Source organism: Hipposideros armiger, unplaced genomic scaffold (genome assembly GCF_001890085.2).
Source record: "Hipposideros armiger isolate ML-2016 unplaced genomic scaffold, ASM189008v1 scaffold_419, whole genome shotgun sequence".
NCBI lineage: Eukaryota > Metazoa > Chordata > Mammalia > Chiroptera > Hipposideridae > Hipposideros > Hipposideros armiger.
The window spans coordinates 609,005-628,741 of record NW_017731769.1 but is presented as its reverse complement, the minus strand read 5'-3'; the positions used below and the strand labels follow the sequence as shown (position 1 = coordinate 628,741).

At 51.3% G+C, this 19,737-nt stretch overlaps 2 protein-coding genes across 2 annotated transcripts in view; one reads left to right on the top strand and one right to left on the bottom strand.

Annotated features, from left to right (window-relative positions):
* The first annotated feature begins 6,668 nt into the window (after positions 1-6,668).
* LOC109394320 (paraneoplastic antigen Ma3-like) lies at positions 6,669-11,522 on the top strand. The gene is given in 5 exon segments (XM_019664276.1): positions 6,669-6,962; positions 7,218-8,519; positions 8,521-9,090; positions 9,546-9,695; positions 10,080-11,522. Coding segments are annotated over 2 exon segments (1,275 nt in total). The 5' UTR covers positions 6,669-6,962; positions 7,218-7,314; the 3' UTR covers positions 8,591-9,090; positions 9,546-9,695; positions 10,080-11,522.
* Positions 11,523-18,597: 7,075 nt separating this feature from the next.
* Positions 18,598-19,737, bottom strand: part of PNMA5 (PNMA family member 5) — a 4,112-nt gene continuing 2,972 nt past the window's right edge. The window contains exons 3-4 of the mRNA XM_019664277.1: positions 19,565-19,714; positions 18,598-19,196 (exon numbers count right to left, since the gene is read on the bottom strand). The gene's annotated coding sequence lies outside the window, so the exon portion shown is untranslated. The remainder of the gene's footprint in view (positions 19,197-19,564; positions 19,715-19,737) is intronic.

The following is a 19,737-nucleotide window of genomic DNA, read 5'->3' as shown; positions in this document are numbered from 1 at the left end:
ATTTCAAGACATTTGTGTTTTCTTCTTTATGTCTTGCTCTACATTTTTTTAATTTCAAAAATAAGCACATATTATCTTTGTAATAAAGCAAATCTGATTGTGTCAAAAAATGTATTTGTTGAATGAATGAGTATCTTTTTCATTTGAATTTTTATGAGTTTATTTGAGCCAAACTGACAACATACACTGGGGAGCAAGATCTCAAACACTCCCAAAAATAACAGTTTTGCTGCTTTACTTATGCATTGAAAATTAAAGAGGGAATTTAAGAAAGCTTACATGGAGGTGGGAGAAAGCAAGGGGGTGTTGGATTACAGGATAGTTATGATTATGTGCTCTCGTGAGAGTGGTGATGCCTTATTTCAAAGGCATGTTAACCTAGATGCACAGAAACAAGGGACAGGGCTGGCTTAAGGCAAAGATTTTAGTATTTACATATATATATATATATATATATATATATATATATATATATATATATATATATATGCATGCCTGGGGCAAGACTACCTACCATGACCTGCAGAGTTAGGAATTTATGAACAGATCACTCAGTAAGGGTTCTTTCCATAGGACCCCTTTTTCATCCACAGCATGAGGTTATTTGGGGGATGGTTCTTTGTGGGGAAAACATCAAGGATCCAAACTTGAGGCTCTTGTTGAGAGCGAAGCCTGAGCCCCATTCCCTGTCAGCGCAGCCCTAGATCCTGAGGCACTGTTTACAAAGGCCTTCCCGGGAGCTATTCTCCACTGGGGGCTGGGAAATCTCCTCCCAAGGCATTCAACTACTTTTCAAATGCACAAACATCCCTTGTATGGTGTCTCCTTAATCCTTTCCCTTCCCCACTGCTTAGTTAACAAAAGTATCACTTTGAAACACACAGCAGGAAGAGTACAGGCCAGTAATGCTTCCAGTGGACATGGACGCAGGAAACTGAAAGCCTGCGCTGGCTTGTTCCTGGGGATGGAGCCTCACAGACTTGGAGGGATCAAGCATCTGGGGACTCGGGCCCCCTGTGAGGCCATCTGGGATCCGAGGTGGAGCAGTGACACCAGAGTACAGGGGAAGCCCTAAGACAAGGAAATAAGAAGGAAAAGTGAGAAGGGGCCCCAGTCTTCACCTACCTGACTATTCCAGGTGCCTTTAGGGAAGGAATCAATGAATGTCTTAAAAAAAACACAAAAAAACCCCCACAAACACAACAAACAGTTTCCTGTGTCACCCTCCTCCCGCCTTTTTCTTTGAGGTTAAGCTGCCATTATTAAACATGCTATTCTTTGGACTGGAATGTAACTGCCCAGTGAAGGAGAATGCAATTGGAACATCTCACACAAAATTATAAATGCTCAATGTGGGTATGTACCAGAGACCAACAAAAAGCCCACACAACATTTAGAATTCTTTATTACTTATTATTTTTTAAGATTTTATTGGGGAATTGAAGAAGGGGAACAGTGAGCTAACTGACCAGGAAAAAGTAGTGTTTTTTTTTCTTTTTCTTTTACACATTGGCAAGGTGCAGTAAATTAGATCTTTAAAACCCTTCCTTTGTGTAAAACAACAGGCTCTTGGAGGGTTTCCTGAAGCCCACTAATAATTTCTCACTTAAGTAATATAAGGACCGTAATTCTGCCAGCCTTTCAAGTTAAAAAAAAATTTTTTTTAAATCAGGACACTTTGGGTCTTCCCTCTTCCACACACCCTACAGGCTTGCCCAGAATTACTACCTGTAACAGAGCAATCTTCACCCTAAACTTTCCCCTTCTTCCCAATGCCCACACAATTAAGGTCCAGTGAAGCCAATCACTAAGACTATAGACACCAACCTTGAGGACATTATGCTGAGTGAAAGAAGCCAGACACAAAAGGACAAATGCTATACATCCCACTTATTCGAGCAAATTTGCAGAGATAGTTAAATGGTGGTTGCCAGGGGCTGGAGGAAAGGGAAATGGGGAGTTAGTGTTTAATGGGGACAGAGTTTCACTTTGGGTAGTGAAAAAGTTCTGGAGATGGATCGTGGTGATGACTGCACAACAATGTGAATACACTAAATGCCACTGAACTGTACACTTATAAATGGTTAAGATGGTAAATTGTTATGCGTTTTACCACAATACATTTTTTAAAAGAATGTAGTTACTGCTTGGTTTATTCTTATACATAAATGTTGACCTCTGCCCTGACACACTTACTCTAGCATTTCTTCTCACTTGTCCTCAAAAAAACTGTGTCCATTTCTGTCCCTGACCCTTTGACTTACTCTCCTATACCCTAAAAACGCTCTGCTTATCATTTCTAAGTCTTCAAATGCACCTTAAATTTTCCTTGTTTTGGTCCCCATGGTATTTCTTGTTTAAACTTCTTTTTTTTAAAGATTTTTATTGGGGAATTGGGGAAGAGGAACAGTGTTGGGGAATTGGGGGAGGGGAGCAGCCTAGTTGTTGTCCTTCAATCTTAGTTGTGGAGGGCGCCCCTAGCTCAGCTCCAAGTCCACTCGCCATCTGGCTGCCCGTCGGCAGCTCGCAGCCACTCAGCTCAAGGTGCTGTATTCAATCTTACTTGTGGGTGGGTGTAGCCCACCATCCTATGCGGGAGTCGAACCCTGGCAACCTTGTTGTTAGGAGCACGTGGTCTAACCAGCTGAGCCATCCTGCTGCCCATTGGCAGCTCAGCTCAGTCGCAGCTCACTGGCCCATGTGGGAATCGAACCGGTGACACTGTTGCTCAGAGCTCGCGCTCTTAACCAACTGAGCCACTTGGCTGGTCCCTTGTTTAAACTTCTGATGTGAGCAGTTAATCATGCTGTTTCTTGTTATTTCACCATTTCACACTTGGGTCTTGTCCTGTTCTTTCTCCCCCAACACACCCTAAGTTCCTTGATGCCTAGGACTGGGTCTCACACTTGGCATAATAGAGAACTTTGAGGCACAGACCAGGTCTCAAAGATGTGACGAATGATCAAATGGTGGGTGGAGAGGAGAAAGTTACAAAAGGGTTCCATCTTCTTCCAAGCTGGACAATCTGTGAGGGGTTTGAGGCTCATCAGAGCCAGTCCAGGCCAGAAAAGATGAAATATTCCCTCTCTAAGAGTTGAGGAAGCCTTTCAGAGAGGAAAAGAAATCACAGCTCACCTCTGAACAGACTGCCTTGCACTCTTCTTTTGGTCATCCTTTTGGGGGAAGAGCAGAGTCCTGAGAAGGCAGTGCTGAGGGAGGAAAAAGAAACCATGACAGACTCTGGCCCTGCCTGAAGCAAGCACACTCCTAAGCTAAAAATGTCCACCCTGATTGGGTACTCCTCTCCTGTGAAATGGCAAAGTCACCTGTCCTACCTGCTTCACAGGCCGTGGAGTTCAAAATGAGATAAGAGACAGTGCTTTGCTAAGTGGAAGCCAGAATGAAAGAAATGAGTGAAAGGGCCGGCCGAGTGGCGCGATGGTTAAGAACTGGCTTGGGATGCCAGAGGGCCCCGATTCGGATCCCACATATGAGGGCCAGTGCCACTGCCCTCTACAGCTAAGATGCTGAACAACAGCTCAACCTGGAGCTGGGCTGTTGTGAGTCGCCAGCGATGGTGTAGGCTGCAGCTCCTGTGGCAGTGGGTTGCCATGGGCTACCGTGTGTAGCCAGCAGCCAGCGTGAGCGGCCAGCAGCCGCAGTGAGCGCCCGTCCTGAAGCCGGCAACTGATCTGCCTCGCCCGGGAAGAGCACAATGATGGTGCCAACTTGGGCCAGTGAAGCAATGTCCTTCACAACTAGACTGAAGACCAAAACGACAGCAACTTGTCTGTTCCCCTTCCCCAATTCCCCAGCGCTGTTCCCATCCCTCCAATTCCCCAATAAAAATCTTTAAAAAAAAAGAAAAAGAAATGAGTGAAAGCCTGTGCGGCACAAACCTTGGCAAGGGAGGGTTTACACCAGGCAGTAGGTGACATCTGAGCTACTCCTCTCTTCCCAGCCTCATGAAGGGAGCAGCCAAGAGAACACAGTGGGGCTGCACTGTCCAGATATTTCAGTGATAACATTTTATATTGATCACAAGTTGAAATGATAATACTTTTGGATACGTTGGGTTAAATGAAACAAAAAATCATTTCAGTTCATTCCACCGGTTTCTTTTTAATTCTAAATGTGGTTACTAGAAGATTTGAAAAGCACACGTGTAGCTTACATTTCTATTGGACAGCGTTGCCCCCAGGAAATGCTGCCTGGTACACCACCACGTGGCAGCTTGGCATCTCCAGGGCAATGGATGCCTTCTTTGCCCCAGCCATCCAGACTAGCAGTCCTCTGCCCCAAGCATCAGTTTTCTCCTCCCTCTGACTAGGGAAGGGCTGACCCGCCTTCCCTGTAGCCTCTGGGTCTCGCCTCTCTGCCTTACTATATGAGTTGGTTACTCCATGGTCACTCTTCCTTCCCTTCTGAGGAGTGGGCTTCACACCAAATCCTCCATCCATTAGGGCTACAACACCAAAGCGTTAAGTTCTGAGCAGTGAGGCAGAGGGTCGCCTCCATGGGGACATCAGGGCCCTGGGCAAGCCCACGGAAAATGCAGTTGGTTCGTGTGCCAGCTTACCTCCACCACCAGCCTCACCGATCTCCTCCAGCAAGCCTTTCTCCTGCTGTCAAAGGCACCAAAGCAAGGCCATCACCATGGCAACTTGGCCTGCCCCGCAGCCACAGTCACTGGATGGCAAGAAGGAGGGCAAACCTCCAGACTTCACCAGATAGCGGCTCAGGAAGGACGCCAAGCCTGCCACGGGAACTTAGTGCTTGTGCCCCACGCCACCGCAGCTGCCACCTCCACTGCGGCCTCCAAGCTCCTCCCCGGCCCGTGGTCGTGTTTCTGGGGTCTCAGGCTCCCAGTCGTGCACTCCTTGGAAGGGACTATTAGCCACCATTGCACCTCAAGTACCCACGGAGGCACTGAAGCCCTCCCGCAAGATTCTGGGAGTTGTAGTCCACGGCCCCAGGCGCAGGTGGGGTCTAGGCAAGCATCGCCCCTCCGCAGGTGGCGGGCAAGGAGGCAGAAGCCCAGGAGTCAGCGGCAAGAACCTCGAGGACGAGGACCTCAGGGACGTGCGGTGCCCAGCGAACTGGCTGGGGGTTCCCGTGGCCAAGCTGCCTGCTAACACACCTGCAGCCATATGTGTCGTGGTGGTGAATGGGACAGTGTGGGTACTGGACAGGCATGCTGTGCTCCTGCGGGCTGCAGGGGGCAGAATGAGGATTGCAAAGGTAAACTGCCTCCACAGGTGAGGGTTGAGTGCTTTCCGTGAATCAGGCATTGGGCTATGCATGGGAGAGCAGGGAACCCAGACAAGCTCAGGCCCTACTCTCCGGGAGTTCAGCAATGATACAGCATTGGGTCCAGTTGCCAGGATGCAGAAAGCTACTGAGAACGGTACCCAACTACGAGCCCACAGCAATGGGAGGGGTAAGGCCCAGCAGGGAACCTTCAACCAGGGCAATACCTGATTTGGTTATGGGTCTGTAGACCACAGAGCCTGATTTGGTTATGGCTACCTGAATGGAACAAAGTACTGCTATAAGGAACAATACCATTTAGTCAGGTAAAAGTGAATGGTTAATACCAACTAGTTACACTAATCATCTCCCTTAACACACCCAAACCCTATCTAATTGAAACCAAAATTCTATTGATTCCACCTTAAAATATTTTTCAAATTCACTTACTTCTCTCCACTTCCAATATTACCACCACAATCCAAGCCAGGAGTATACAACAATGGGGTTTATGCACCTCTGGGGATGTACAGACTTTTCAAGGGTTAGGTGGGCAAGGCTACGTTTAATTTCCAGGTATTTCACATTCAGGCGCTTGAGAATTGACAGCTTGTGCAGCTGGGAAGAGGCCTGCCCAGAGTAGGCGAGGATGTGCTTGGCAGAGGAGGCAGGAGCAACACAGACCACTAGGTCCCCTGCCCGAAGGGCAGTCATTCCCTGCTGATGCTGCCTGTGACCCAACTGATACAGCACAACCCACAACCCACCACCCACAGGGAAAGGCAGGCCCAAGGGGTTAGGCTCCAAGTGGAGAAGAACTTTCTCGAGACAATGGACGCCTAGCCCACAAAATGGGAAAGGCACCAGCCAAGCCAGGCACTGCGTCACCCTCTTTGTGGCTGGCCATTGATTGATACCAGTGCAGTGACCGCTTTGGTCCATCCTGCACCCTTGCGGCCCAGGCCTGCTGCCTGCAGCCCCCAAGTGAGGTGTGGGCAGTGTGGAGCATGGTGTGTGTGAGAGCGCATGTGCACATGTGGCAACTACTCCACTGAGTCGCACCTGGTGCCCCTCTAGATGAGGTGCTCCTTGCCTAGACTTGGGCCAAGACCAGTCCTTGGTGTCGAGGAGGGGGGAAGGGAAAGAGAAGCCCCAGAGGCTCCCCACCGCTGGTCAGAACGCAGCGCTGATGGGCGCACCTGAGGCCTGTCCAGCCGCTTTCCCGACGGCACCCCGGAGTGTGGACACCCAGCCACGCTGGCGCCCCAAGTGCATGTTCTGGAAGGGGCGGGAGACAGAGCTGGGTCCCGGGTGGGCGCATGGATTCTCGGACCCCTAGGATTCCCACCTGTGCTGGCGCCTCCTTGGGGGCGGGAGGAGCAGGTGACGTCACGTGAGGTCCCGGGGCGCGCGCGCAACAGTGGCAACGCCGTCGCGTAACCCGCGTAAGCCAATGGTTCGGCGGTCTCCAAGGCAATGCGGAGGGTCCACGCTCCGGCGCCAAGGCGCCCCCGCCCCTGAGTCCGCACTGCAGAGAGCCGTGGCGAGCAGGCGCCAGCGCGCTGGCCCACGTGCCGCGGTTAGAGAGGGAGAGCGAGACGCGGCGAGCGAGCGCCTGGAGAAGACGGGCTTCCGACCCCGGAGCTGCTGCGCTTAGCCTCGCGCCACTCCTGCTGGGACCTGGATAAGGAAGGACCCCGCCCCTGAAGAAGGTACTAAACTTGGGGACGGTGAGCTTGGCCCCTGGACATCAGACTGCCCTCCGCCCACCCCAGCAGGACTGTGACAGCCCCGGGGCGAGGTGGAGGGTGAGCGGTGTGGGCAGGGGGCTGTGGCCCCTGTGGGCATACGGAGAGCAGGGATCTAGCCTGGGCTGCAGAGGGGCTTCCAGGAGAGGAAGGGCAGCTGGGGGTGGGGGTGGGGGGAGTCAGCATTAACCTTGCTCTCCGCCCCGTTCGTATTCACAGGCTGTGGGTTTGCCGTCGTCCTGGGAGTTGGCCCAGATGTCTGTGCATCACGCCCTGATCATTCCCCACTAAATTAGATGCCTTAGAGACTGGAGCCATGCCGTTGACCCTGTTCCAGGACTGGTGCAGGGGCGAACATCTGAACACCCAGAGGTCCATGCTCATCCTGGGGATTCCTGAGGACTGTGGTGAGGATGAGTTTGAGGAGAGTCTTCAGGAGGCTCTCAGGCACTTGGGCACATATAAGATTATTGGCAGGATGTTCAGGAGGGAGGAGAATGCCCAAGCGTTTCTCCTGGAGCTTGCCCAAGATATGGACTATGATTTGATCCCCAGGGAAATACCAGGAAAGGGAGGGCCCTGGAAAGTAGTGGTAAAACCTCGTAACTCAGATGGTGAATTTCTCAATAGACTGAACCGCTTCTTAGAGGAGGAGAGGCGGACAGTGTCAGACATGAACAGAGTCCTCGCATCGGACACCAATTGTCCCTTTCCCAGACTGGCCATATCACCAGAATTCTGGACTTGGGCCCAGACCCTGGGGGCAGCAGTACAGCCTCTGCTAGAACAAGTGTTATACCGAGAACTGAGAGTGTTTTCTGGGAACACTGTGTCCACTCCAGGGGTGTTGGCCTTCGAAGCCTGGCTTGAGCACACCACTGAAGTGTTACAGATGTGGCAGGTGCCTGAGGAGGAAAAGAGGAGACGGCTGATGGAATGCTTGCGGGGCCCTGCTCTGCAGGTGGTCAGCGGGCTCCGAGCCCACAACGCTGCCATAACTGTGGAGGAGTGCCTGGCAGCCCTGCAGCAGGTGTTCGGACCTGTGGAGAGCCATAAAATCGCCCATGTAAAGTTCTGTAAGGCCTATCAGGAGGCAGGAGAGAAAGTCTCTAGCTTTGTGTTACGGTTAGAACCCCTGCTCCAACGAGCCGTAGAAAAAAATGTGGTATCACGAAGGAATGTGAATCAGGCTCGTCTGAAACAAGTGTTAGGTGGGGCCACCCTTACTGACAAACTTCGGGACAAGCTTAAGCTAATGAAACAGCAAAGGAAGCCTCCTGGGTTCTTGGCACTGGTGAAGCTCCTGCGTGAGGAGGAGGAGTGGGAGGCCACCTTAGGCCCCAAGAGGCAGAGGCTGGACCAGCTGGAAGCAGGCATGAGATCAGCTGCCAGAGCCAGTGGTTTCAGACCAGTGTGTTTCCCTGCCCCCAGCAATACTCTACAGGCCAGGCCTCCCCAAAGTTCCCTGCGCAGGAGAGGCAGAGGCCAGCACCACAGGGAGGGTGTGTCCAGGGCTGGCTCTGGCTGCAATGGAGTCGGGAAATGGGGGCTGGGCTTGGGACAAGAGCCATCCCAAGCCCAAGGCCAAGTAGGCTCAGGAAAACAGGGCAGCTCTTCTTACTATAGGCAGAGGAGACAAAGGAGATGTTGGAAGAAAGGGAAGGGGCAGTCCGCACAAACAGCAGAGGACTTGAGTAGGGCAGAGGGGCCAGGTAGTCAGGCCCAGGCCAAGCCCCCTTGCCCTCTACCAGCTGAAAGGGACTCTACCCGTGAAGCCGAAGACGGCTCATGGTGGGCCAAGCACACGGTCCTGAAGAAGTACCAGCAACACAAACAAGGGGCCACCACACCCGGTACATGTGTTGCTCCAGCCACGGGAGGGGACTCCACCACAGCAGAGGCTGAAGGAGGTGCAACTGGGGGCTCTGGCCTCGGCCCCTTCATTTGGCCACCCCCAAACGCCCACCCTGTGTGCTCTGAGCTACGAATGCCGACCGGCTGCCAGGCCACGCGGGGCCTGGAGGAGGCTTCCCCAGGGCCGACCGTTCCAGAAGGAGCCAGTATGGGCGAGGAAGAGCTGCTGCACAGAGAGGTAGTGTCCCTCACCCAGAGGGGAGGCTGCAGGGTCCAGCCCATTTTCAGAATCAGCTACAGTGCTCTAGGGGAGCCCCAGGAAGGCAGCACCTCGAGCCCCTGTGCAAGTGAGGCCAGGAGACCCAAAGGCCCTGGGAGCCCAGCGCCAACCTGCAGCCTGGAGGGGCGGTGGGGGCAAGGACAACAAGGACTGAGAAGAAAAGCCCCAGATGAGAGCCTAGGCTCAGCCTGGCAAAGGGGTCACTGGGGACTTGGGATAGTGCCCCACAGCTGGTTTTGGTGGGAGTAGGTGTGCAGGAAGACTTTTGTTCCAAAGCAGGAGCAGTATAGGAGGAGGAAAAGGGGGGGCAGGTAGAGGGGGAGAACAGGAGGAGGAGGAGGTGAGCAGGAGAGGAGGAAGAACTGGAGGAGGGGGAGTTGTTGGAGAGGTGTATGTTCTGCTTGTTTGTGCAGGGTTACTGGAGACCTGGAGAGAGCACGCAGAGAACAGGGACAGGCCTGGAGAACCACGACTCAGCAGCTGCCAAGGCCAACTCCAGCCCTAAACCCTTCCAACTTGGGTAGCCAGCCTGGGAGCACCCTCAGCAGCCTGTCCCGGCCTAGGTGAGGGGCACCTGAACACGTCTGCCACCCGCCCTGGACTGGGAGTCGTTAGGGGCCATCCCTGGGGTGCCAGTCGTGGGAACTTCCATTCTCCATCCCCTGGGGCAGGCTGCTCCCTGTACTGGGAAGCCCCCACCCCATTCCTCTGTAGGCCCCATAGTGATCCTCGTGTCAAGTAATCACCCCCCTACACACACACGCATACACGCACACACATGCCACGATTCCCATGCACAGCTGCCAGGCATGCATGCCTCCAGGGTGGGTGTCCTGGCCAACATGGGGAGCCACCCTGGGCCCCGGCACATGTGAGCTTCCTGCCAGCCAAGGCTCTGCTCGCTCTCGTCCAGTGTCGTTAGCTCAACCTCTGCTTTCTCCATGCAGGTTTAGGCCAACCGCTGCTTGTTCTTGTGGAGATGTGTGTGTTTTTGTGTGAGCAGTTTTCTCCCGCTGACCACCCCACCGTGGAGACCCAGAGCCCAGCCCCAGGCGACTGCGGGCACGGCCGGTGCTCACCCTCTGACTTCAGGAAGGAAGAACTGGACCAGGGCCAGAGGGGGACTGCCAGCGTCTCCACGGGGACTGTGCTCTGATGTCTCACCCTGTTGTTCCTTGTGACTCAGTTTACTTGGCTTGGTGGAATGTCCGCTGCTGTGTTTTCCAGCATCCTGTGACTGTCCTGTGCAGGCCATAGGGCATAGCCAGACCTCAGTATGTGAGCCGGGGATGGGTGGGAGGAGGGATGCCCTGTAGTGAGTGGACATCGCCAGTGTCCATCGTCCTTCAGTGGCCAATCGTGGGGCCCTCAGGAAGGGGGACTATGGCGGGAAGACCAAGGTGAGGGGGCACAGCTGAGACACCTTTACAGGGTCCCCAGAAGGAGGGGGTCCCAAGTCCTATGGATTCTAGTGGCCATTAAAAGTTCATTTCTGTGTTTTCGTTCCCTTTCTTCAATGGTTTCAGTAAATATTTCTGTTAAATAAATGTCATTGAATATTTTGGTGGAGTCTCGCCTCTGCTGTGGGCAGTTGAGGGAAGGATCTGCTGGGAGTGGGGTTGTACAAGAGTAGCCTGGGACCCCGAGTCAGTATTGGGGTATAGTGAAGGCAGGGTACAAGAGATGCTGTGAGGTCCCTGGGACTGGACAGCACCGGTAGCAGCAACTCATGGACACGGGCAGTGGCTGGTTGGGTCCCCAGAAATCTCAGGGATCTTCCAGGAATAAGTGGGTTAGGCATTGAAGAAAGGGGAAGGGACAGCAGGCAGGACTGGAGGCCCCGGGATCCCTGGCTGGGGTGTGGAGTCTCAGGGTGTCCAGTCGGGTCAGGGAGGTCACATGTGCAGTCCAAAGAGGGACCTGGGTGGCTGCCAATATTCCTTGGTTGTTTCTGCATCACTCCAATCTTCAAGGTCAGAATTTTCCAATGTCTGTCTGTACCTTCTTATATTGCGTTCTACTCCTCAGCATGTGTGTGCATACGTGTGTGTGCACATGCATGCATGCATGCATGCGATCTTCTTTGAGTCTCTCTTATAAGGATAGTTGTGATTCGATTTAAGGCCCATCCAGATAACCAGGATAATCTCCCCATCTAAAAATCCTTAACTTAATCATATCTGCAAATTCCTTTTTCCCAAATAAGGTTATATTTACAGGTTCCAGGGATTAGACCTGCATTCTTTGAGGGCCTTTATGCAGCTTACTACAGGTCCCAATTTGTGCCCCTGCTCTATTCCAACCTACTGGGCTCACCTTTCCCTTCCACTGATATCTTCTGTTGGAAAGTTCCTGCAGATAATTGTCTAATAAATCCACACAATAAAACAAAGTCTTGGCTTTCTGGGTGAAAGATTATTTTTTACCTTTAAGATTTTCACTGGGAAATTGGGGAGGGGAACAGTGTTGGGGGATTGGGGAAGGGGAACATTGTGTCTTTCCAAGACCCGTCAGCTCCAAGTCAAGTTGTTGTCCTTCAATCTTAATTGTGGAGGGTGCAAGCTCAGCTCCAAGTCCAGTCGCCGCTTTCAATCTATTTGCGGGGGGAGGTGGGGGGTGCAGTCCACCATCCCATGTGGGAGTCGAACTGGCAACCTTGTTGCACACTGAGGCATCCGGCCGCCTGTCGGCATAACTCTTAACCAACTGAGCCACTCGGCTGGCCTAGGTGTCTATTCTTATAAGAAAGAAATGATGCCCCTTCCAATATGGAAGGGACCCACATGTAGTCACATGAAGGAATGGTGCCATACTGGGCTCACAACATTGGTCTGTGCTGCTGGCAGATTGGACATGCAGAGCCAGCATTAGCAATATAGATCTTGGTGAGTAGGATTTTGTGTTGTTGGGCCCCAAAGCAGTGTCTAACTCTCCTACTGTGGCCATTTCATTCATGTGCCCATTGTGTCATTCTGGACCGACTGGTAGGGAAGGGTGGCTAACATCAATTTGCCAAGCCATTGTTTCTACTCAGCTGTTAATAAGTTCCTCTTCAATTGGTGATGCTTTCTGATGGGCATTAGTATGTGATATAAAAGTATTCTTCCTTCATGCTCACTCCAATATGTCTTTCATAGGCCTCTACCCCAGATCTCCTTGTCTCAAATCTTCTAGTCATTTCCCTTCTAGGCTCTCGGCTAGGCCATTGGCCACTGCTCAGGAATACATATATTTTCACTTTTCTTCCACAAAAAGAATGATGAGCTATACCCCTTGTAGCTCCCTCCCATTTTATTTCAGGGACATCCCTGGGTGTGGCTGGAATGCAGCTGCCATACATTTTCAACTTGTACCCACATTCCAAGCCAATCCATCCAAATGCCAAGCTTAGGCCTTTTCTTCCTCCTTCAGCTGGCTACATTGGATCATGTAGCCATAGGTGTGAGTTGAAGGAGTGGCTCCGGTGTAAATATGAAGGATAACAACATAAGGGTGTGAGGTACTGCTCAGAGAGGTTACTGACACCTCTGTTCCTACCCAGGCTGTATTCTACATGTACCATTTCCATCCTACAGTGAATTGCTGATGGGCCATCTCAATTTGACTTGATGAACCTGACAGGACCCAGCTCATAATGAGAAGTTCCAGACATACAGTCATTTGGTGTCCCATAGTGAAGCATTCTGTCCCTACCAGGGCCCAGAAGCACACCAGAAACTGTTTCTAGAAAGTCATATAATTCTCTGATGTGAATGGTACATCCCTGCTCCAGAACCCCAGGGGCCTGCCTACCTGGCAATTCTTCTACAGGGGCTGGCCTTGAACTCTACACTGCATCCTTGCCCATGACTGATACCTGTAACACTACAGGATCTGTCAGATGAGATGGTCCAAGGGGCCACTTGCACTTCAGTCTGGACCGGCCATAGATCTCTCTCTGGCACTCCACCTCTCTCAAAGCTCTCAGCCTTCTGTGTCAACCAATATATGGACAGCAGCAATAATCCTGCAGGTAGGATTTTATCCCCAGAACCCAAAGAGGTCTACCAGGTGCACTACTTTCTTCTCTGTGGTAGAAGATTCAAGATGCACTGATTTGTTTTTTACTTTGGAGGAGGCACCCTGCCATGCCCCTGACTATTGGATTCTTAAAAACTTTGTTGAAATGGCATGTTACTGAGTCTTCATAGTATTTATCTCCCACCCTCTGGAGCACAAGTATCTTACAGAAGCTTCTTACTCATCCTGTCCAATCAGTATGATGGCGTCAGTGTAATGGATCTGCGTAATGTTCTATGGAGTGTCTAGATCGTGTTCACATCTCTCTGTACTATATTATGAGAGGGGATAGATATGACATAGGGTAGGAGGGTTAACATGGTCATGGAACAAATTGTCAATAAAGATTTTTGTCTGTGCACATGATTGTGAATTGCTTCTTATCCTCTTTTTTTTTTTGATTGGTTGGAATAGAAAGGAATGCATGTATTGAATCAATGGCCAAATACCATGTACCAAAGGCCTTATGTATGTGCTTGAACAATGATACCATGTCCAGCACACAGTATTCACAACTGGGATTACCTGGTAAAGCCTCAGGTAGTATATAGTAATTCTCCAGAATTCATCCAATTTCTGCAGCAAATAGACTGACAAAGTAAATGGAAGTATGATGGGGACCACCACCCCTACTTTAGATCTGTAAGAGTGGCTCTAATCTTTGTCATGCCTGTTGTGATTTTGTTTGTAATTGACTATCTTGGCTGGGGGAAGGGGTGCAGTTTCATAGACTTCCACATGGCTTTCACGGCTGTTATGGTCAACTGAGAGACAGATAGACCCTGTGGATGAAAAGGGGGTCGCATACTAAACCTGACAGGCTCAGGGGATGCCAGCATAGTGGCCCTTACAAACTCAGACATCAAAAGTAACCACACAGGATGGTTTGAGCATAAAAATTCCTATCTAAAAGTGGGTTATGGAGGGGCCGGCCGAGTGGCGCGATGGTTAAGAACTCGCTTGGGATGCCAGAGGGCCCCGGTTCGGATCCCACATATGAGGGCCAGTGACACTGCCCTCTACAGCTAAGATGCTGAAGAACAGCTCAACCTGGAGCTGGGCTGCTGTGAGTCGCCAGCGACGGCGTGGGCTGCAGTCCCTGTGGCAGTGGGTTGCCATGGGCTACCGTGTGTGGCCGGCAGCCAGCGTGAGCGGCCAGCAGCCAGCGTGAGCGGCCAGCAGCTGCAGTGAGTGGCCATCCAGAAGCCGGCGACTGATCTGCCTCGCCCGGGAAGAGTGCAATGATGGTGCCAACTTGGGCCAGTGAAGCAACATCCTCCACAACTAGACTGAAGAACAAAATGACAGCAACTTGTCTGTCCCCCTTCCCCCAATTCCCCAGCACTGTTCCCATCCCCCCAATTCACCAATAAAAAAAATCTTAAAAAAAAAGTGGGTTATGGTGGGTAGTTATGTCCTAATGTAGCCAAGCCCCTTGTAATTGTAACGCCCTTGGTATTTTGGCAGCTAGAATTAAAAAATTGAATTCTCAAGTAGGCCTTTGTCCACATGCTAACAGCTCTTCTTGCTCGGCTCCTTTTGTTCTCACAGGATAATTTCGAGTTGCAGATGTGCTGTTTCTTTGTCAAGCAGGAGGGGATAGCTTCAGGGCCACAGGGAGAATTTACGAGTCTGTTTTGCAGGAGGAGGGAATGTCTCCAAGGTAGCTGCAACCAGCTGCTGGTGCTGAGGAGTTTGATGTGAAAAAGTGTTACCTGTGACTAAAGAACCATGGACTTCTCTCTCAGTTCCCTGGAACTCCCTCCCCTTAAAAAACCCTGCCCCAACTTCTCTCGGGGAGCCACCCAAACCTTTCCATTCTCGGTGTTGGTTCCCTTGTGCACAGGCTTACTAAACCTTTGCCTCTTGCCTGAACTTTCTTGGAGTGACCTCTTGATTTCCATCCTGGAAGATCACAAGAACCCAAGGTGCCAGTAAGACTAGGCCTTTAGCTTCCTTGACAAAAGTCAATCTTTACTTTTGAAATTGTCTATTACTTTGTGCATCAAAGATAACATACTTTTGGGGCGGCCAGTTAGCTCAGGTGGTTAGAGCACAGGCTTCTAACATCAAGGTTGCCAGTTCGATCTCCACATGGGCCATTGAGTTGCGCCCTCCACAATTAGATTGAAACATCTACTTGACTTGGAGTGGATGGGTCCTGGAAAAACACAATGCTCTCCAATAATTTTTTTTTTAAGAGAAGGCACCATTGAAATGTCTAGGGTAATTTTTTTCTAGCTTTCTCGAAGGCACAACCACCACCAGAGCACAAGACCACAATGTTATCTTGTTGCCCACATACCACCTCTATGTGCTCTAAAGATTAACTACCCTGTACCCACCAAGGTAAAAGAAATATGTGCCTCTCCATTTTAGTTTTTATCCAACCCAGAGATTTCCCCCCTTTTCTTTCTCCTGGCCCCTTAATCTACCACCAGTGGCTTTCATGTAACCCTCCGTACATCTCCTCCTTTGATTCTAATGTATAAAACAAGCTGCAAAACAGCTATTCTCTGGAGCTTTTTATCAAATCCATTGAGAAATTTGCAACCTGGCAATTGTCATCAGTTTGGCTCAAAGAAACTTTTTTTCTTAATTTTTTTTATTATCAAATAAACTCTTATAGGACATTCTTAGGCTGGATGTTCTTTCCTCAACAACCCACACCTAAAATTTGGTTTGGATGTCAAGACTGATGCTAGCAAGAGGGTAAGAAAAATTTCATTATTTACATAAGTGAAGGTTCTAGGGAAAGCAATACACACCTCTCAAGCAGTTTTGAAATGCTTGTGAAAAGAAAGCAAGGAAAAGAGAGTGGCCTGGGGTTTCACTGGGGTTAGGAAGTGGGGCCGAGGTGAGAGTTCTCACATGTGGGCAGGGGCATGATGGTTCACATCTCTCCCTGGTGCCAAAGTAGGGAGTACACAGGCTTGATGACCACCTTTCCCAGATATGGGGCACAAGGGGAAGAGGGAAGGCTAGCTCCAAAGGAAAGGTCAATTTCTAGATGAAATATGGGCTGGGGGCAGTGCTCCTCCCTGCACTGCCAGTGCTCTGAGAAAGGAGGCTCTTCTGACTTGAACAATAAACCTCCAATGGCCTGCACTGTGCCTGGCCTTAAATCATGGAGGGGTTTTGCTAAAAGGAAGAAAAATCAAATAAGGCTGAACAGCAGAACCTGTGGAAAGGGAGATGACATTGGGCCCTCTCAACTGTGTAGCCGAAAAAAGGGGTTCTATGGAAAGTGACCTTACAGGGTGAGCTGATCATAAATTCCTAACTGGGAAGGTCATGGTGGGTAGTCATGCCCCAGGAATATAACGTCTTTAGTAAAAAAATTATCTTTGTCTTAAGCAATCCCCGTCCATTGTTTCTGTGCATCTAGGATATTGCCTCTTTGAAATGCCCCCTTTCAGACCCCTCCTTCTAAAGGGTGAACACCTTCAAGAGAGCACAGAATCTCATTAACTACCCTGTAATCCATCCCTGTCTTGCTTTCTCCCACCTCTACGTAATCTTCCTTATGTTCCCTCCTTAATCTCAAATTCATAAAAGAAACCACCAAACTGTTATTCTCTGAAGCGCTTGAGATCTTGTCCCCCAGCATATGTCATCAGTTTAGCAAAATAAACTCTTATAAAACCTCTCTACAGGTGTGGACATTTCTTACGTCAACAGCTGTTTGGTACCAATGCCAACACAGAAACTACTCGCTTTAGTGTCACAGGACTAGATGGAGATGGAGACAACAGGAGAGTCACAACCATGATGTCACCCCAAGTATAACAGTTGACCTTTAGTTAAATGATACAGAGTGCCTGTCTGGGTATGAATAGTAATGTTACATTTCTAAACAGAATAAAAGAATTGGAGCACCATAAAAAGCATTTGGGAAGCAAGAGCAGAGATAACAAATCGGACAGTTTGGGAGACACTTGGAGAATCATCCATTCTTAGTCCACCCACCCCTCCCTTACCTTTGCACATACTGTAGGAGCAACATGCCCACCTGACTCACCATGGCTTTGGTGGCAGAAACTACCCACGTGCAGGAAGCGGTATAGTGTAATGAAAGGAGCACAGGTCCAAGACTTTAAAAGCCTAGCTTTACAACTCTGTGACCTGGGCAATCCCCTCGCTTCTCTTGAACTCAGTTTCTACCATTGAACAAGGAAAGGCTCCATGATCTTCCTGCCCACCCTCATCACCCTCACCCTACTCTTGGGAACTAAACCCCTCTCCACGATGCCCCAGAGCCCAGAGCAAGCAGGTGCACTAGTGGAGGGAGGGGAGGTTGGGGGGGGGTCCCCTCTGGGTGGATGGTCCAGCTGCCCTCCCCGCGTGTCCACAGTCCCAGCTCCTGGACAGTCCAAAGACCACTGTCCAGTGTCCAAGGACGACCGACATCAGGGCACCCGACCAAACAGCATCGGGCCACAGGAGCCCCTTTTGGCTCCTGGCGGGCACCCAGCTCCCTTCCTTTCTTCCACCTCCGCCCAGACTATGGTTATGGTCCACACGTGGTCAGAGGGGCCTGCTTTCACCCAAGGCCAGTGGGGCACCTGGTCCAGCAGGCCAGCGGGGGAAGGGCAGTGGGAATCCAAGTTATCCCCAGAAGTGCGAACGGGACCATCTGTGATCCTCGCGCGCCATCTGTCGGCCAGTGTGGGTTAGGCCTCAAGACAAACGCCGCCAAAGCAGCTCTGGACCCGGGCAGCCATTTCACGTTGAGGACTGTCGCATTCCCCGATAGGCAGTGCGACCCTAGCTCGCGGCTGCAGGAAATGGCGGCCCGGGCACCAGCACACACGAGCCGGGCGCAGGCGCACACAGTAAACTGTCATGCTTCGCTACGCGCAAAGGTGCGCAGGCGCACATCCGCGCTCGCGGCTCAGATCGCTGCAAGACTTGTGGGTTCTCACTGTGATCACTTTTTTTTCTTCCTAATCCAGAATCTGCCGACTTTCCACAGAGATCGTGAAAGCTCTGGCACGGTAGTTCCGAACACTGAACAGACATGAGAATAAATTGGGGAGCTATTAAAAGACACCTGTGCTGGAGTTCCAATCCAGGTCATCCTGCCTGTTGTCACTTGTTCTCCTTTCAAGGTTTTCAGGGGCTTTTGGAGCCCGGGAGACCCAACTAGCCACTCACCCTACTCCCCAGACTCCTACTGACTGAGACCATCCAGCCTACTCCACTCACTTCCTTTATATATTTCTGTTAAGACATTGCTACCTAGGTAGCGATCAACTTTTGGAATTAAAGCACCCCACATCTCCTCTTGGACCCTGCCCCCACCATACCCGAATGTGACTTGGGGTCCCAGGCCACTGCTGCCCCACAGCCCTGCCCTGAACAGACCCTTACCCTCAATTGCCCACAGCAGAGGTGAGACACAGCTGAAACATGAAATTTATTGAAGAGAAACATTTAACTGAAACCATTGAAGAAAGGGAATAAAAACACAGAAACTTTGAATGGCCACTAGAGCCCATAGGTCTCGGGCCCACCTCCTCCTTGGGGTCCCTGACGAGGTGCTTCAGCTGTCCCCCCTCACCTGGGCCCTCCTGCCATAGTCCCCCTTCCTGAGGGCCCCACCATTGGTGTTTACAGAATGGACGCTGCCCATGTCCACTCACTGCAGGAAACCCCTCCCCTTCTGGCCCACATGCTGGGGTCTGGCTCTGCCCTATGACCTGCACAGGACAGTCACAGCAGGCTGGAAAACACAGCAGCGGACACTCCCCCAAGCCGAGTAAACTGAGTCACAAGGAACAACAGGGTGAGACATCAGAGCACAATGCCCATGGAGACGCTGGCAGTCCCCCTCTGGCCCTGGTCCAGTTCTTCCTTCCTGAGGTCACAGGGTGAGCACCGGCCGTGCCCGCAGTCGCCTGGGGCTGGGCTCTGGGTCTCCACGGTGGGGTGGTCAGCGGGAGAAAACTGCTCACACAAAAACACACACATCTCCACAAGAACAAGCAGCGGTTGGCCTAAACCTGCATGGAGAAAGCAGAGGTTGAGTTAACGACACTGGACGAGAGCGAGCAGAGCTTTGGCTGGCAGGAAGCTCACATGTGCCGGGGCACAGAGGCGGCTGCCCAGGACACCCACCCGGGGGCACGCACACCTGGCGGTTCTGCACAGGAACCTTCACTAGTGTGTATTGTGTGAGTGGAGTGGCGTGATTACTTGACATGAGAGTCACTATGGGGCCTGCAGAGGAATGGGGTGGGGGCTTCCCAGTACAGGGAGCAGCCTGCCCCAGGGGACGGAGAATGGGAATCCCCATGACTGGCACCCCAGGGATGGCCCCTAACGACTCCCAGTCCAGGGCGGGTGGCAGACGTGTTCAGGTGCCCCTCACCTAGGCCGGGACGGGCTGCTGAGGGTGCTCCCAGGCTGGCTACCCAAGTTGGAAGGGTTTAGGGCTGGAGTTGGCCTTGGCAGCTGCTGAGTCGTGGTTCTCCAGGCCTGTCCCTGTTCTCTGCGTGCTCTCTCCAGGTCTCCAGTAACCCTGCACAAACAAGCAGAACATAC